Source organism: Coregonus clupeaformis, unplaced genomic scaffold (assembly GCF_020615455.1).
Source record: "Coregonus clupeaformis isolate EN_2021a unplaced genomic scaffold, ASM2061545v1 scaf0080, whole genome shotgun sequence".
In the NCBI taxonomy this organism is placed as follows: Eukaryota; Metazoa; Chordata; class Actinopteri; order Salmoniformes; family Salmonidae; genus Coregonus; species Coregonus clupeaformis.
In genome coordinates, this window is record NW_025533535.1 from 704,329 (window position 1) to 724,158 (window position 19,830).

General features: G+C 41.2%; 1 protein-coding gene across 5 annotated transcripts in view; it reads right to left on the reverse strand.

The window, feature by feature from the left end:
• The window catches only part of baiap2b (BAR/IMD domain containing adaptor protein 2b), a 155,966-nt gene that overhangs the window by 61,753 nt on the left and 74,383 nt on the right, over positions 1–19,830 (reverse strand). For 3 of the 5 annotated variants that reach the window (XM_041889033.1, XM_041889042.1, XM_045213147.1), the window contains exons 4-6: positions 3,977–3,988; positions 3,192–3,253; positions 1,761–1,832 (exon numbers count right to left, since the gene is read on the reverse strand). In XM_041889033.1, the coding sequence (XP_041744967.1) occupies positions 1,761–1,832; positions 3,192–3,253; positions 3,977–3,988 (146 nt within the window). The remainder of the gene's footprint in view (positions 1–1,760; positions 1,833–3,191; positions 3,254–3,976; positions 3,989–19,830) is intronic. The other 2 variants (XM_045213148.1, XM_045213146.1) reach the window with 1 other exon arrangement.

Consider the following 19,830-nt stretch of genomic DNA (forward strand, 5'->3'; position numbering starts at 1 on the left):
ATCTTTATTAATCTCTATCATACCCACACACCCAGTGGTGTAGCAGGAAATTCAGGTTGCTAGCAAACAAGAGGTTGTGAGTTCAAATCCCAAGTGAGGGTAACTCCTAAGTAATCTGAATAAAGAAGCGTACTGTCCCTTACCAGTAGCTGGGAAATATTTAACAGTGTAATGAAGAACCCTCTGGTTCCTGGTATAACCGTCCACAATTATACAAATTGTTATATAAAGGGTTATCCAAAGAACCGATATCAAAAGGTTCTCCACAGCCCAAAGAGTGTTCCCCTACAGGGACAAAATGAAACAAAAAATGTTTGGGTACTAACTAGCATTTTTTATTGTGTATACAGTCATTGGCTACCCTAGACTAGTGTTCTACCATTTTAATTATTTATTTGGTCGCATTTCAAACCACCTGACCACCTTTTATTTACTGATTGATGCAATATAACATAATGCAAGGGAATGGCTTGGTCTGGCATCATAGGGACTTGGCTGATTATGCTATCTCTCTCTCCTCCTATCCCTCTATCCCTCTGTCCTTCTATCCTCCCATCCCTCTCTCTTCCCATTAATCCAACCCTGTCTGATGGAAAAACCTAGCTGAGCGTGGCTAATTACTTTTGTCAATGCTGAATTAACGGTGCAGAGCAGAGAGAGAGAGAGAGAGAGAGAGAGAGAGAGAGAGAGAGAGAGAGAGAGAGAGAGAGAGAGAGAGAGAGAGAGAGAGAGAGAGAGAGAGAGAGAGAGAGAGAGAGAGAGAGAGAGAGAGAGAGAGAGAGAGAGAGAGAGAGAGAGAGAGAGAGAGAGAGAGAGAGAGAGAGAGAGAGAGAGAGAGAGAGAGAGAGAGCGCGAGAGAGCGAGAGAGAACAGGGCACCATATGCCAGCCTGCCAAACACGGCCTCAAATGAACTGATGAGGTCAATATGAATTTCAAATAGAGGCTACAGTATTATTATATTAGTGACTCTGGTACAGATTTTATTTTGTGAGCATCCAGCAATTACACTTTCATTTAAAGAGATGCTTCATTGGGATGACATTCATAGTAGGCCTTTATTTAAGATTCCCAATTCCACAGAAGTTGTCTGGGAAAGCTTTGAAAGAGCGAGAACATCAAGAAACAAATCCAACACTCTTCAATTATCTCTAGAAATGTGTTTATCGCTTAATTAAAACTCCAACTTCTACGTCTTCTTATTTTCCTAAAATGGGTAATACCCAGGAATTCATGGAGTGGAAAGTATGAGAGGAAAGTAATTCATGTAACTTTATTGCAGAGTGGTTATGATTAAAACCTGGGGGAAATTAAAAGAAGTGCTCAGAAAGCTGTGGAGTTTGTCTTTAACTGATGATTTGATGAGAATGTGGATCCTATCCTGGTTTCTGCTGATCCATAAGGAGGCCTAGCTAGCTGACGTGAAATACAGTTAAAAGCACTAGTCTGCTTCAACTCTTTGTTAATGAGGCCTTCCCTTCAGAATACACACAACACTGACACAGAACTATATAGAGGCATCGTGTAAAACTGAACTAAAATGAAATGAATGCTGTCGTGAGAACACAACTAGTAACTACGGGTAATTATAGGTCAAAATAAGCGATATTTGTAAGGGCCGTCAACCTATAACCCTTACCACAGAGTGAAGGTGAGAACACACCTAAAGGTGCATTTAGAAGGTGCTAAACAACAAGGAGAGTTACTGAAGTGAATGAATGGGAGACAACAATGAATGGCCGTTCCTAGGAGGACACTCACATTCAGGTAACGTGCATCCAGCTCCACCTTCTTCTCCAGCTCTGTCAAAAGCTCATTGTGGAACGACTTCAGCTGGAGGACAGAAAGGACCCCGAAGTGTTAATGATAACATAAGATACACCCACACATCTCATCATAAACACAGATAGGAATAGAACCTGCCTCAGGTTGTTACTTTCTCAACTTCCAAACCAGACTTGTTTGTTTTTAAAAACATCCAACTAGTCTGGCTGGCTGTCAGCACGTGTTGTGGTGTCAACATGACTTCTAGAGACAAGTTTGTCTTGACATCGGAACTGACAAACTCAAAGGATTAAGGATTGTATAGTACCGGTATGTGAATTATGTCTAAATTCATGCCAATATTGAGGTTATTTATATGTGTGTGAACACACGCATGTGCACTGTTAGAAAAAAAGGTGCTATCTAGAACCTAAAAGGGTTCTTTGGTTGTCCCCATATGAGAACCCTTTGAAGAACCCTTTTTGGTTCCAGGTAGAACCCTTTTGGTTCCAGGTAGAACCCTTTTGAGTTCCATGTAGAACCCTTTACACAGAGGATTATAATTTTACATGGAATCCAAAAGTGTTCTACATGGAACCAAAAAGTGTTCTACCTGGAACCAAACAGGGTTCTCTTATGGGGACAGCTGAAGAACCCTTTAGGAACCCTTTCTTCTAAGAGTATGTATGTTCACAATTTACTTTTGCGTCGATCGAGACAAATAGCAGAGTTATCTCCAGCCCCAGACCAGGCGGTACTGAAAACAAACTACAAACAACTAAATCAATGGTGCCTCTAAATAATGAAACGTCCCAGATGAACACATGCTGAGGTGATGTCTTCAGATGACTGAGGGAATCCTCACACACTGGCTCTAATTAATAAAAACAAGAAAGGCCCCTTCGGTCTGCCTTGGAGTACTGCTCTTTCTAAAGGGCCCTTAAAGTCACTGTGTCCCAAATGGCACCCTATTACTTATAAAGTGCACTATTTTTTTAACAAAGCTTATGAGCCCTGGTCAAAAGTAGTGCACTGCACAGGCTGTATCAAAGCCATTTGGTCTCTTTTCTTCTCTTTTTGTCTTAGTAGTCTGAAGCAATAATATTTTCTTAACATCTATTAGTTGGCTGTGTGCTGAAAGAGCAGGAACAGGCGAGATGTAAGTGTGTATAAAAACAATAGTTAAGCAGGCAGTAGTCCATTGGTCGTGTGTGCGTAGTAGAGCTCTGTTCCTTTGATACAAGCATTTCACAGTATCTTCATATTTTCAGGCATTGGCTTTAAAACAAGGATTAGCTAAACACTTAGTTAGCTCCTGGTATAGATCGTGATTGGATGATCCTAGAGTTGAGATGCCAGAGCAATTGTAAGAGACAAAAAGCTTTCTTCATCATCATCATCCTGATCATTGTCCTGTGTTCTTCTCACCATATCTTCAAGCTGCATCTGGATCTGTCTGTGGACCTCAGCCATCTGAAAGAGTACGTCCCCTAAAGAGAGAACAGACGGGAAAGAAAATGGGGAAGAAAAGAGAGAAAGAAAGAGAGACAGAATGATATTAAATATTATGTGTATCGTTGAAAGCTACATAAACGTGCAAAAACCAGACCATGCAGCCACACAAAACACATGGAAGACAGGAGGAGCAAGGGAGGGAGAGGAGGGAGGAGAGGAGGGGAGGGAGGAGAGGAGAGGAGGGGAGGGAGGAGAGGAGAGGAGAAGAGGGAGGAGAGGAGGGAGGAGAGGAGGGAGGAGAGGAGGGGAATGAGCAGGATGGAACATCAGTCAAGTCACGGAACTGAAAACTTAAAAGACTAGAACAAGAACACAAATACAAAAACAGAAACAGAGAATGTAAGAAAATCTCGAGTTAATCAAGATATCTAGAGACACACAACTCTGTCTGTAAAAATAAATCAAAGTATTCATGGTAATATTAGCTCATATTACTAGTACTGAGAACATACAGTACAAATACTCCATATACTCAGTACAAATTTCTCATATGAGAAAAAAAGAAAATGAAACTTCCACAAATTAATGACTACTTCTTTATACTAAGATATAGAGTGCTTTGCATTTAATAAAACAACACAGAAATACTTCAAACAAAGAGCAGAACCAAGAGAAAAGTTAAAAAGTAAAGAAACAGAAAGTAAAGGGTGATTCATGCAGCCAGGGAGATAAAATGCGTGTCATTTTAAGATACCTACATGCTGCCTCTTCTGAATATGCAATGCATTGTAAAAAAGGAACAAAAAGAGTTTGAGCAAAGAACGAATAGAAGGGTAAAGAACTGGAGAGACAGTGACAGATCAAACTACCCCAGCGATACGAGACAAGACAGGTTTCCAAATAGGTTCCCTCCCCAGGTAAGTCGCTCTGGATAAGAGCGTCTGCTAAATGACTAAAATGTAAATGTGAAATAAAAGAATGAGACACATGAAAGGGTTCCACACACAAATGCTGATTGTGTTCACTCAAATATTGACTTTGCAGACATTCAATGGAATGTATTCATTATCCATATATCAGTCAAAGAACTCTAATTTCCAACCTCACTACACCCTCTCTATTTCTATGTAACACGCTGCCCTACCCTGACATCAACTGCTGTATAATATGTGGTCAGTGGCTTTCCGAGTTCAGTAACTTGGGTTATTAAACAAGTTAGAAAGGAGAATTAGGGTAGAGAGTAAAACCAAGGGAACATGATGATCCTTCCCATGTGGAACTAAAGAACTAAGGAGAACATTGTAGAGAACATTCTAGAGGGGGCTTTCCTTAGAATTAGGAATTAGAATACTAATTAATTTAATCGGATCTCTATGGGGCTTTCTTTTATGACATCACAGCATAGAGAGGCTTATCAGGAAGTGCTGAGGTCATCATGCTACGACTCTAACTGAGAAGGGGACTTAGGAGTAGGGAAGGTTTGGAAAGCAGTAAGGTCCCTTCTAACAAGGTTTGGACCGGATTCGACATTTTCATATCCACAAAAACAGCATGTTATGAAAACCTCTTTTTTTTTTTTTTTTTTTTTTTGTGTAGATCAGCTTTAATATTTCAGATAGATTGTAACTTCCATCAATGTAATTGTCTGCATCACTTCCAATCCCCCATATGTATTTTTTCTCGCAAATATATATATACACATACATACATACATACATACATACATACATACACATACACATATACAAATACATACACACACACACACACACACACACACACACACACACACACACACACACATATATATATACATACATTCATACATACATACATATATATATACATACATCCATACACAGACACACATATCCTTTTTTAAATTATATTTCCCTTCATTACTTTCCAACCCCACTACCCCTTCCCCAATTGGAGTAAACTAGTGAACATCAAACGCTTAGGCCTCTACTTCCAGCCCATACATACTACAGTGGGGAGAACAAGTATTTGAGACACTGCCGATTTTGCAGGTTTTCCTACTTACAAAGCATGTAGAGGTCTGTAATTTTTATCATAGGTACATTTCAACTGTGAGAGACGGAATCTAAAACAAAAATCCAGAAAATCACATTGTATGATTTTTAAGTAATTCATTTGCATTTTATTGCATGACATAAGTATTTGATACATCAGAAAAGCAGAACTTAATATTTGGTACAGAAACCTTTGTTTGCAATTACAGAGATCATACGTTTCCTGAATGTCTTGACCAGGTTTGCACACACTGCAGCAGGGATTTTGGCCCACTCCTCCATACAGACCTTCTCCAGATCCTTCAGGTTTCGGGGGCTGTCGCTGGGCAATACAGACTTTCAGCTCCCTCCAAAGATTTTCTATTGGGTTCAGGTCTGGAGACTGGCTAGGCCACTCCAGGACCTTGAGATGCTTCTTACGGAGCCACTCCTTAGTTGCCCTGGCTGTGTGTTTCGGTCGTTGTCATGCTGGAAGACCCAGCCACGACCCCATCTTCAATGCTCTTACTGAGGGAAGGAGGTTGTTGGCCAAGATCTCGCGATACATGGCCCCATCCATCCTCCCTTCAATACGGTGCAGTCGTCCTGTCCCCTTTGCAGAAAAGCATCCCAAAGAATGATGTTTCCACCTCCATGCTTCACGGTTGGGATGGTGTTCTTGGGGTTGTACTCATCCTTCTTCTTCCTCCAAACACGGCGAGTGGAGTTTAGACCAAAAGCTCTATTTTTGTCTCATCAGACCACATGACCTTCTCCCATTCCTCCTCTGGATCATCCAGATGGTCATTGGCAAACTTCAGACGGGCCTGGACATGCGCTGGCTTGAGCAGGGGGACCTTGCGTGCGCTGCAGGATTTTAATCCATGACGGCGTAGTGTGTTACTAATGGTTTTCTTTGAGACTGTGGACCCAGCTCTCTTCAGGTCATTGACCAGGTCCTGCCATGTAGTTCTGGGCTGATCCCTCACCTTCCTCATGATCATTGATGCCCCACGAGGTGAGATCTTGCATGGAGCCCCAGACCGAGGGTGATTGACCGTCATCTTGAACTTCTTCCATTTTCTAATAATTGCGCCAACAGTTGTTGCCTTCTCACCAAGCTGCTTGCCTATTGTCCTGTAGCCCATCCCAGCCTTGTGCAGGTCTACAATTTTATCCCTGATGTCCTTACACAGCTCTCTGGTCTTGGCCATTGTGGAGAGGTTGGAGTCTGTTTGATTGAGTGTGTGGACAGGTGTCTTTTATACAGGTAACGAGTTCAAACAGGTGCAGTTAATACAGGTAATGAGTGGAGAACAGGAGGGCTTCTTAAAGAAAAACTAACAGGTCTGTGAGAGCCGGAATTCTTACTGGTTGGTAGGTGATCAAATACTTACGTCATGCAATAAAATGCAAATTAATTACTTAAAAATCATACAATGTGATTTTCTGGATTTTTGTTTTAGATTCAGTCTCTCACAGTTGAAGTGTACCTATGATACAAATTACAGACCTCTACATGCTTTGTAAGTAGGAAAACCTGCAAAATCAGCAGTGTATCAAATACTTGTTCTCCCCACTGTATATACATTTTATGGACAGTCAAATTCTAAAATAATTATATTTTGTTTGTTTTTACTCCTGAACTTCCTCTGATCATTTTCATGATGTCCATCTGGTTTGCTACTATATGCCATATTTTTCTAACTGTGCTCTTTCACAAAAGCTCTCAACCTATAACCTATATACTTATTATGGACACAGTATGCTTTACATTAGTTATCTTGTTGTTATTAGTTGTTGTTATTAGTCCCATCCTTCAGCTCCATTCAACACCTCCCATCTATCTGTCATGAATGTCTGTGGAATGCGGTAGGCCAGAGTCAAGCGCAGGACACAGAATGAAATGAAAATCTACTTTACTGAATAGTAAAGAAACAAGCAAAACCTCCAAACACAGGGAGGAGCAAACCCGCTCACAAATTACACTCGTAACAAGCAACAAACACGCACAACACACAGTGGGGGCGAACAGGTTAAATAGGGATGGACATAATATTATAATGGGAAACAGGTGTGCAACACTAGACAACAACCAGGTGAACATAGAAACATAAAACATAGATCGGCAGCAGCTAGTATTCCGGTGACGACGAACACCGCAGCCTGCCCGAACCAGAAGGAAGGGCAGTCTCGGCAGAATCCGTGACACTATCTCGTAACACCATCCATATTGGATTTCTATTTGCCATATATTTTTCAACTGTACTGTGATGTTTTACAAAAGTTCTGAACCTTTCTATTCTCATTGTTTCTACAGATCGTAAATTCAATATAAACATTTTTGCTAAAAGTATTATTATATTATTGATCGATTGACTATGACTTTTCAGATCACCCAGTAGTGCTATCTGCAGGGTTAGCTCCAGGTAAATATTGCAATCCTTTAGCCATTCCTGGACCTGTGTCCAAAAACAAGCTACAAAATGGACAGTACCAAAACAAATGATCTAATGATTCTGTCTCTTCGCAGCAAAATCTGCAGAGCTGGGAAGATTGTATCCCCCATATCAATAACATTCTATTGGTAGCAAGAATTTTATATAATAATTTAAATTGAAAAATTCTAAGTTTTGAATCCGGCGTCGTTTTGCATATCAATTCATAAACACTATGCCATGGAATCGGTACGTCAAAAATCTCTTCCCAACTATTTTGCAATCTATATGGGACGGCTGTCAATCCTTTGGTCCTTAAATGAAACTGGTATACTTTTTTATTTATCACAATTTTCATTAACCAATTATATTCTTTAAAGCAAGGCCGACAGACAAGTTCCTTACTTTTTCCCCCTTCCACTTTCCTTTTCCATTTTTGCGGTAATGCTGCAATTATTTGGTTGTAATTTTGGGTAGAGCAGACATTTCCATATGTTTTTGTTAGCTGCATGTGCGATTTAACTCCACCAGTCCTACCAATAATATCATTTACGAAGATTATACCTTTTTTAAACATTTTGTCAAAAAAAGGTTTTTTATCAATTAGTATATTTGAGTTTAACCACAATATTTGTTGCATTATTTGTTCTGTCGTTTCTGGAGGATTAAATTGAATTGTTATGCAAAACTGTTACAGTACATACAACATGGGAGATTATTTGGGTAGAGATTATATTGTTAGCTGCACAGTGCACACACTTAAAATTGTAAACTCTGACACCCTCTGGTGGCATTTTCTAAACAACGCTAAACAATAGTTTCAAAACTATAAGTCCTAGAAAGGTAAGAACTGTGGATTCTGATAAAGGTGTCAGAAACGATGTGACTACTACAGAGCCCGAGAAACAGCAGGGCAAAGAACCCTGAAATGTTTTTTTTTTTTTTTTTCCGAATAAGACATTTGAAAGTCTAGGTTTGAAATAAAATGTCACCAATTACTGTTCAAAAAATATTTTACAAAAGAAAGGAAAAAAAGTGTGATCTTTTACCTGATGGTGGGGCACTAAACATGCGCAAATTCCCATAGGAACACAGCCATTTTAAAAGCACAGGGCTTGTGCACCATCAGGTGTTTACACTTTTGGTGACTTGACCTACATTGCATACCAGTGGCGGTCAGTGCCGTTTTTCTGTTACAGCATATTGGATGAATGTCATTCATATTCCATTCACTCAGTTCAATGTTACAGCGATAGGTTTAGGCTATTACATGATACTTGAATGTTCCCTATACCAATCATGAGGTTGCTACAACCTAGCCTATAAATTAAAGTTTACAATGTAGGGACACACAGGTCGAGAGAAAGATTTGAGGTGACAGTGACACATTCATTACCGCCTTGCACACTCTTGCCTGCATCTAGCTGATCTAGGGTGTAATCATTAGTCCAACAGTTGGAAATAAGAGTTTCTATTGGACAAATTTTGGTATGGTTATCCCCGTTTTGTTCCATTTGCTTCCGTTTAAGAAACGTTTTTCAACAGAATCAGCGGAATGAATACACCCCTGATCACGCGTAATCACAGTTCACTTTCATAGCAGCCACATTGTATTCCTTCTCGCATCTATGCCCTCGCCTCTTCTCACCTTTTCCCTTCGCTTGTGGACTTCAATGCACAATACATCAGTTGTATGTTTCCAGGCGGAAAAACCTTTCCTAGCCAAACCAAATCATAACCGCTACACACAGCCTATGTCGTTGTCACCATATTAGCTAAAGTAACGTCATAGTCAACATAGATAATAGAACTAACGCGTTAGTAAACCCACTACAATCATGCAGTACCGTTACAGTGTGCAGTCAGTTAGCAGTTTAATGCTTACACCAGCAGGCCCTGGTGGCAATAAATTTGTCAAACCAAAAGCTTACCTTGACTTGGAAGAGTTCCAGTGTTGTGTTGGATAGTCATAGCCAGCTAGCTAACATAGCATCCCTCTGTTTGAGCAGGGTGTTTGAGTAGGCTATACTAGCTAGCTGCATTTGCTAGCTAAATAAGTGAAACTGAAAGTGAAAAAAAAAAGACAAAATCTCTCTCTCTATCTCTATCTTGCTTCTCCTTGTTCAAAACTGTTAAAACTATTGTCTTTCTCTCTCTTTGAGTCAACTACTCACCACATTTTAGACATTGCAGTACTAGCTAGCTGTAGCTTATGCTTTCAGTACTAGATTTATTCTCTGATCCTTTGACTGGGTGGACAACATGTCAGTTCATGCTGCAAGAGCTGTGATAGTTTGGATGACGTCCTCCGGAGGTAAGTCTATGGAAGGGGGTGAGAGCCATGAGCTTCCTAGGTTTTGTATTGAAGTCAATGTACCCAGAGGAGGACAGAAGCTAGCTGTCCTCCGGCTACACCATGGTGCTACCCTACAGAGTGCTGTTGAGGCTACTGTAGACCTTCATTGCAAAATAGTGTGTTTTAATCAATGATTTGGTCACGTGTGATTATATTTAGTATAGTTTTATCTAAAAAGGATAACTTTTTAAATGTTTGACAAGGTTCTTTTATTTAACAATTTTAATCCTCTGAGGAGCCTCCACTGTTGCATACATTCTGAATATGAACATAGTGCTTGATTTATGGCCTTTATAGGGGGGGCATGAATTCTTATGACATTGTCAGCAGTAAGATTTGAGTTCAATTTCCAAAAAGACAAGAACTGTCGCTTTCAAATGACTCTGGTACACAGCAGGTGGGATAGGTAGCTAGTTAGCTAACAATAGCTAGGACACCGGTAGACAGTGTCCTTCGCCCCTGCCTGTCGGGCACTGATTTCCCGCAGTTCTGTTTACGACGGCGAGGGCAGGTGTTCAGCAGGTGGGAGAGAAGGACACTGTGTGCTAGCTAGTTAGCAGTAGTACACACCCCACAGTCCCTGTACATTGCCACTCAACTATGCTCATTTAAGAGTCACCTGATAATTTAAAATAAGCACACACCATGCATGTGTGGGCCATTGTGTGTGTGTGTGTGTCGGGACTGGGAGGGGGTTGTCAAAATTATACAACAAAGAGAATGGTCGAAATGTCTCCTCCGAGAGTCGAATCCAGGACCTTCAGATTGGTCGTCACTAGTTACCACAACCACAAAGTCATAAATCCCGACTATTTCTACCATTTCTCTTCTTAAAATCAGATTTTAAACCTAACCTCAACCCTAACCTTAACCACACTGCTAAGCTTATGCCTAACCCTAACCTTAAATTAAGTGGAAACCCTTCAGATTTCATGGCGGGGACGTTAACGCTTACGCTACGAACCCTGTCATGAACGCATTATCTTGACACTCTATTTAAATGGCCAGTCTGGTGATGACAGGAAACTTTTGTTGTTGTTCATTCACACAGTACTGATTGGATGTTTATTTCTCTTTAAAAATGTGTTGAAAACGGTCACATAGCTAACCAAGTTAGCAAGCATGGCATTTTCTTTTGACTGCGCAAAGGTCGCGCAAGCAATGATTTTGGCGTTGTTTAACCTGGGTGCACCCGCACCCCCCTGGCTACTTTTTACTTTGATGGCGACTTCAGGTTTTCGGGAATACATTGAAAAGTAACTTGACACTGTGTTAATCAGTCAGCGCACATTTTAATTACATTGACAAGAAGAAAATTGCATTGACAGAGGAGGGAGCCTACTGAATCAATGCTTAAGGTAAGGGCTGTAACGTTAGCTAGCTACATTGCTAAGCAAGCCAGATTGACTAATGTATGGAGTAACGTTAGCTAACGTTAACGTTAGATGAGCAATGTGCATTGCATGTATTATACATTAGCAGCATGGCAATTTCCCAAAGTTTGGTGTTGACTATGAACTTTACTTAGCTACCTAGCTAGATGGCTAGCTGTGCTTTGTTTGTGGAAGGATGTGGGATAGCTATATTGTCAACATTGAGTTGTGCCGGTGCATGATACGTCCATAAAGCTAACGTTAACTTTAAAGCCTTGTTGGCTTGTAGCTAGCTAATGTTACTAGCTAACGTTAGTTGGCTAGCTAACTAGCAATAGCAGCTTAGGACATTAGCTATCTTATTTGTGCTTATTACATGCAAGTGTCAAGGCGCAAAACTTTCCATAGCAAAATATAGCTAGCTTCCTTTGTTTGGAGCTTGCCTCTCATCTGACTGGTGTTAACTAGCTACTAGCACTGTTGCTGTGCAACCCAAGTGGCTTAGATATGATGGTAGGGAGATTTGAATTTAACATTGAGCTTCAACCAATGCATATAAATCAAATCAAATCAAGTCACATTTTATTGGTCACATACACATATTTAGCAGATGTTATTGCAGGTGTAGCGAAATGCTTGTGTTCCTAGCTCCAACAGTGCAGTAGTATCTAACAATTCACAACAATACACACAAATCTAAAGGTAAAATAATGGCATTAAATAGATAAAAATAGCATACAATGAGTTTTACTATGACTTCAGCAGTGCATTGCCGAACGAACCAAGACTCGGGCCCTGGGAATGAACATTTTAAAGGCCTGCCTCTTGGCATCGGAGAGAATGTTGTTGTTGTTGCAGCTTTAAAGCTAATATCCTGCAATACTACACATTTTGCCTTGAGGCAGAGAGAAAACTTTGCAGTTTTAAATAAAATAAACATTGGGGGGAAGACAAGAAGTATTGAGTTGAAAAATGTATAATTGGTGGAGTACTGTGGATACCAATATCCCTGTATGCCTCCCTGGCCCATGTTGCACAGGGTTAAGAAATTGTATATTCATAATATTAGGGTCGTTCCACCAATTCGGTGCCTTTTGAGAAGTGGAACTTGGTCCCAAAAAACATTTGATTTCACCTCATTCTTTTTTTTTTTTTTTTTTTGGGGGGGTTTAGATCAGCTTAATATTGCAGATAGATTGTAACTTCCATCAATGTAATTGTCTGCATCACTTCCAATCCCCCATGTTTATATATATATATATATAAAATAATGATTGCACCTCATTCTTACATTCTGTCATAAAGAATACATGTTCAACTTCATAAAAAACATGTTTCCCTATCTCAATAGATGAAATAAAATAAAATAAACTATTTAGTAAGTGCCTATTAAGTGCCAAATAAAGTAACAGGGTTGATTGTAACAGGGTTGACGATTCTTCTTAAATCAGCCATAAATCCCCATGTGACAGGGGGAATGGAAACTTGTTGTGTGCAACAGGGAGTGGCAATTGAAGCTTCACAAAAAAATTACAAATAATGTTAAAATATTTTTAGCCTGTCTATCTATGGGTAACAGTGTTGACTTGTTATGCTCGACATGCTCAGTTTTCCTCCACAAAACACCAGAAAATGGCCCAAAATAGTAAAACCAGCTCACCTGCTTTTACTCTATGATTTGACTATTAGATGTTCAATGTTTCTACATATTTTTTAAAAAGGGGTTTGACCTTAAAATGAGGGACAGGTAGAGAGCCTTGGAAAAGTATTCATCCCCATTGGCGTTTTTCCTATTTTGTTGCATTACAACCTGTAATTGAAAATGATTTTTATTTGGATTTCATGTAATGGACATACACAAAATAGTCAAAATTAGTGAAGTGAAATGAAAAAAATAACTTGTTTCCAAAAATTCTAAAAAATAAATAACGGAGAAGTGGTGCGTGCATATGTATTCACCCCCTTTGCTATGAAGCCACTAAATAAGATCTGGTGCAACCAATTACCTTCAGAAGTCACATAATTAGTTAAATAAAGTCCACCTGTGTGCAATCTAAGTGTCACATGATCTCAGTATATATACACCTGTACTGAAAGGCCCCAGAGTCTGCAACACCACTAAACAAGGGGCACCACCAAGCAAGCGGCACCATGAAGACCAAGGAGCTCTCCAAACAGGTCTGGGACAAAGTTGTGGAGAAGTACAGATCAGAGTTGGGTTATAAAAAAATATCAGAAACTTTGAACATCCCACGGAGCACCATTAAATCCATTATTCAAAACTGGAAAGAATATGGCACCACAACAAACCTGCCAAGAGAGGGCCGCCCACCAAAACTCACGGACCAGGCAAGGAGGGCATTAATCAGAGCGGCAACAAAGAGACCAAAGATAAGCCTGAAGGAGCTGCAAAGCTCCACTGCGGAGATTGGAGTATCTGTCCTTAGGACCACTTTAAGCCGTACACTCCACAGAGCTGGGCTTTATGGAAGAGTGGCCAGAAAAAAACCATTGCTTACAGACAAAAATAAGCAAACATTTGGTGTTTGCCAAAAGGCATGTGGGAGACTCCCCAAACATATGGAAGAAGGTACTCTGGTCAGATGAGACTAAAATTGAGGTTTTTGGCCATCAAAGAAAACGCTATGTCTGGCGCAAACCCAACACCTCTCATCACCCCGAGAACACCATCCCCACAGTGAAGCATGGTGGTGGAAGCATCATGCTGTGGTGATGTTTTTCATCGGCAGGGACTGGAAAATTTGTCAGAATTTAAGGAATGATGGATGGCACTAAATACAGGGAAATTCTTAAGGGAAACCTGTTTCCGTCTTCCAGAGATTTGAGACTGGGACGGAGGTTCACCTTCCAGCAGGACAATGACCCTAAGCATACTGCTAACGCAACACTTGAGTGGTTTATGGGGAAACATTTAAATGTCTTGGAATGGCCTAGTCAAAGCCCAGACCTCAATCCAATTGAGAATCTGTGGTATGACTTATAGATTGCTGTACATCAGCGGAACCCATCCAACTTGAAGGAGCTGGAGCAGTTTTGCCTTGAAGAATGGACAAAAATCCCAGTGGCTAGATGTGCCAAGCTTATAGAGACATACCCCAAGAGACTTGCAGCTGTAATTGCTGCAAAAGGTGGCTCTACAAACTATTGACTTTGGGGGGGTGAATAGTTATGCACACTCAAGTTTTCTGTTTTTTCGTCTTATTTCTTGTTTGTTTCACGATAAAAAATATTTTGCATCTTCAAAGTGGTAGGCATGTTGTGTAAATGAAATGATACAAACCCCCCAAAAAATCAATTTTAATTCCAGGTTGTAAGGCAACAAAATAGGAAAAATGCCAAGGGGGTGAATACTTTCACAAGGCACTGTAAATTAATCACTAACACTAAATAAATAAAAATCTTCAGAAATGACTTTGTCAAAGCAACAAAATAACTAGGGCTTTACAATTACGGTGAAACAACAATCTGTTGTTAGAAATATTCATTTAAAAAATGAAATATACAATTGTATTTATTTGTAAGCACCATTTATAGGTCTGTCTCCATGCCAAGGTGGACTGTGCAGTCCCAGTGCTGATCCATCACACTGAAAGACCTCTAAGTCTCATCAGAGGATAACAATGGTGGTGAGGAAGTGAAACAGCATCCTTCCTCTACCCACCACCCTCCTCCTTTCTTCCTTCCTTCCTTCCCTCCTCGATCTTCTACCACCCTCCTTCCTCCACCCTACAACTTGCTCTATCCATCAACCACCTTCCTTCTTTTCTTCCTCCATCCACCCTCCACTCCACTGTGCCAATACCACAGTCCATCCATCCAGATGGTGATGAAATACAGCAATCAGATTAACTACACTTGTGGGCAGTAAGAAAATAAAAGGGAGGGAGGATATAGTAGCTCCATGCTTTGAGTAGCATGACAACAGCATCTGAAGATTACTGAGCCTTATGGAGACTCCTGCTGATGTAGACCAAACAGACCACAGATGTGTGTGTGTGTGTGTGTGTGTGTGCGTGCGTGTGGACGTGTTTAACTATACTTGTGGGGACCAGAAGTCCCCACAAGAATAGTAAACGAACAAAATGTGACCAACTGGGGACATTTTGTTAGTCCCCACAAGGTCAAATGCTATTTCTAGGGGGTTTAGGGTTAAGGTTCAAATTAGTGTTAAGGTTCGAATTGGGGTTAGGGTTAGGAGCTATGGTTAGGTTTAGTGTTAAGGTTAGGTTTTTGGGGTTAGGGTTAAGATTAGGGTTAGGGTAAGGGTTAGGGTTAGGTTTAGGGTTTAGGATTAGGGGATAGGGGACAGGGAAAATAGGATTTCGAATGGGACTAAATTGTGTGTCCCCACAAGGTTAGTCATACAAGACTGTGTGTGTCTCCTCTCTCTGATCTAATACCCCTCCATCCTGCCAGCTGAAATATCAGCCTCTTTCTCTCTCCTGTCCCTGCAGGCCTATCTAAGCCTCTTACAGATAATCAGCACAGATCACAACATCTGAAGCTTAGAGAGACTATTGTTGTCTGGTCGTAGTGTAGCCCTATCAATGAAAGAATACACAATGAATGCCCCTCAGCTACTTTGTCTTGTTCACACAGGGTCCACTGGTCTTGTGGTCGATTCTTAGGCCACAAGATGCAGGGATAACCTAAGAATCGAATCGACCGCAGGGGACCCTCAGTGGAAAAGACAGACTGTCCCAAATGGCACCCAATTCTCTATATAGTGTACTACTTTTGACCATGGTTGCTCTGGTACAATAGTGCACTGTATAGGGATTAGGGTGCCATTTGGGACAGTCTGTCCTGTCCACTGAGGGTGCCCTGCGGTCGATTCGATTCTTAAGTGTCCCCTCAAGAGCCTGGTTGTCACACAATCATTGTTTATTTCTATTTTCCCATTGAAATATAAAATATATTTTGATTTGTTTAACACTTTTTTGGTTACTACATGATTCCATATGTGTTATTTCATCGTTTTATTATCAACAAGATGTAATTGGCTTATGGGGGTCGAGGATTGGTCTGTCATTCATTGTGTTACCTGCTCTCAGAGTCTGGTGATGTGTAAAAAGGACATTATTTGTCGCTATTTAATTGGATGAAGTAATGTGTTTTTGTATTTTAATACACCTAGATAACTATCTATAATCCTTGAATGACCATCTCTGGAGAAAAGGACAGACAGTTCTCGGCTCAGGAGTCAGTGTCTTGAAAAACTAGACAGGTAAGATAAAACATATTTTTTGTTTGTTAACGCTGTATGAACTTTGAACCCTGCATCAAACAGGATAAACCAGTTTTTGAGCGGAAGAGAAAGACCATAGCACCAGCTTCAATGGCCCTGAATGGTCGATTAACTAAAACCACTGTCTGTCTGGCACAGTAGCTTCAGTTACAGTCTCACTGTGTTCCTCTCTTCAGCAGGATTTGTGTGATGCTGTGTGCGTCGGTTTGTGTGTGTGCGTGTATGGGTGTGGGTGTGGGTGTGTGTGTGTGTGTGTGTGTGTGTGTGTGTGTGTGTGTGTGATGTGCTACTGACCCGAGTGTTCTAGCCCAGGGAGGGAGGGAGAGAAGCTGCCCTATTATCCAATGTGACTACCCTGAGGGCAACACTCTACAGCCATCCAGGCTTTCTTTATTACCCCAGCAGCATATCTATTTCTCTCTGGCTGCCGGGAGGAAACACCATTTTCCAAGGCACTTTATGAGACACAACACCCACTAATGGACTACTGAGGGAAAGGTGTAGTGACTGTGAGCGTTTCTACTGGGGCGGTATTATGTGATCAAACACAAACAGAGCCAGCTAATCCACAGCAAGCTGCAGTTGGAAGATAGGGAACAGTATACAGTTTAGTATGATGCTTCTGGGAAATGTTCTTTTCTCAAAGAAAGGTTGATTAGCTGCCTGTGTTTTGTGTTCATCTGCTGTGGTTCTTCATCTAACTGTACTTCACTTGTCCTGAATACATCAGTGACTTTAGCACACACACACACACACACACACACACACACACACACACACACACACACACACACACACACACACACACACACACCATTATTGGATAAACAAAAAGTTCTGACCCTGTTTACAGAACCAGAGTGTATAGAACCAGATACCATCTCCATCCCTCACTAGACCTCTGCACTACGTTTAAGTCATTTTCCAGGACACTGACAGAAATATATCTTAAATGGGCCAGGACTCCATACCATTGATGTGTCCTTGATCACACGGCCTTAAAAACATGAATCATTTCAGCAAAATATTCAGCTGGACACATTGAGGTTGTGGTGATATATGCATCGTCCTTGCTGTGGACGTCGATGGGAATCTAACCAAGTCAAGGCAGAGCTTTGGCTTATCCCAGTCCACACCAGCAAGTGTAGTTACACATGTCACGTGGTGTGACTAGACACACTTGACGTCTTTAGTATACAACACCAACCCAGACAGTATCGAAAAGAAAAATGAACCCCTTAAACATGATTTACGTACACGTAGATCAATAAAAACGAACAAGCTATTCATGATCATTACTGATAGATGGGGCACAAAATGGAGATTGATTATTCCAGACTACAGGCGTGAGGGAGGAGGGAGGCAGGCAGGCAGGCAGGGAGGGAGGGAGTGACAGAGACTGATGACTTTGGCCTACTGCTGGTCAGATTCAGCAATACACGGTCAGATAGAGCAACTAGCCAATATCTATTATCTACCCTCTGATCTATGACCTCTATAGTGTCCCAGAGAGACTAATCTCCGAATCTACAGCATGTTTTAGGTTGTTGGTTGCTTAGTCGCCTCTTCTTTCATAGCTACACCCTATCTATAACTTTTTTCCCTAGACAGGACGCATAGCCTAAAACTAGAGCCTAGCGTTTTCCCTAGACAGGACGCATAGCCTAAAACTAGAGCCTAGCGTTTTCCCTAGACAGGACGCATAGCCTAAAAGCTAGAGCCTAGCGTTTTCCCTAGACAGGACGCATAGCCTAAAACTAGAGCCTAGCGTTTTCCCTAGACAGGACGCATAGCCTAAAAGCTAGAGCCTAGCGTTTTCCCTAGACAGGACGCATAGCCTAAAACTAGAGCCTAGCGTTTTCCCTAGCAGTAGTGACTGAACACACAGTAGGCCTAGCATATCCTCAAGGCTGATTGTACCAGGCTCAGGTGTGAATAGATAAACACACAGTTAGTTTATGTATCATTCATAATAGAGGTCACACACACACACACACACACACACACACACACACACACACACACACACACACACACACACACAGCTGTGTTCCAGTTGCTGTTTCTGGTCCCACAGTGAGAAACCCAGAGGCATTAGTTAATTCTCAATAGGGGGAACTGAGAACCAGTGTATGAGATGAGACTGAGATGGGGAAAAGAAGTCTGAAATGCCTGGAGCTTTGTGATATTGAGGTGACTGTTAGCGTGCATGTGTGTGTGTGTGTGTGAGTGAGTGCCAGGGGTATAGTACCGCAGAGCTCTGTGTGCTTTGTTCCTGTGTTCTACTCTATTATCAGGCCCATTAAGTCACTATTTGGCAGACTGACAGACTCCTCGTACCAAGGATGGGAGGCACACCAGCTCAAGGACATATTTGATAGAGTCGAGCTGTTCATATTAAGATCCAATCACTTACTGGAGCAGTGGAAAAATCACTGAACAATCGGCGATGCTTGTGGATTTCACACATACTAGCGCTGAAGCACGGAGGAGCTGCGAATCAGCCCTTTATCTTTCTCATGTCTATCTCATTCTCTTTCTTTCTCTCCCTGCTTCCTTCCCTCCCTCTCCCTCTCTTATTATAATAATAATAAATAATAATATGCCATTTAGCAGACGCTTTTATCCAAAGCGACTTACAGTCATTCGTGCATACATTTTTGTGTATGGGTGGTCCCGGGGATCGAACCCACTACCTTGGCGTTACAAGCGCCGTGCTCTACCAGCTGAGCTCTCTCTCTTCTTTTGCTCTTGCTCAGTCTTACAAAACAAAAACAGAGACTCAAAGTATTGTTCAGCTGATAGACAACATGAAGAGAAGGATGAGAGACAAGCTTTGTTTCACAGACTGAACTTAGATAAGAGAGAGTTTTGAGAACAATAGTGTTGTTAGTGAGTCAAATTAGATCAAAAGAGAAGGAAAATATAATTATATCTCTCTCTCCCTCCCTCCCTCCCTCCCTCCCTCCCTCCCTCCCTCCCTCCCTCCCTCCCTCCCTCTCCAGGGTGATTTGAGGACAAGGACACACCATCGAACAGACAGACAGAGATGGGATACTAATTGGCCCAGTGGCAGGATGGCTTTATCCCTCATAGGATGTGTCCCAAATGGCACCCTATTCCTTACATAGTGTAATACAGAGCCCTATGGGCCCTTGTCAACA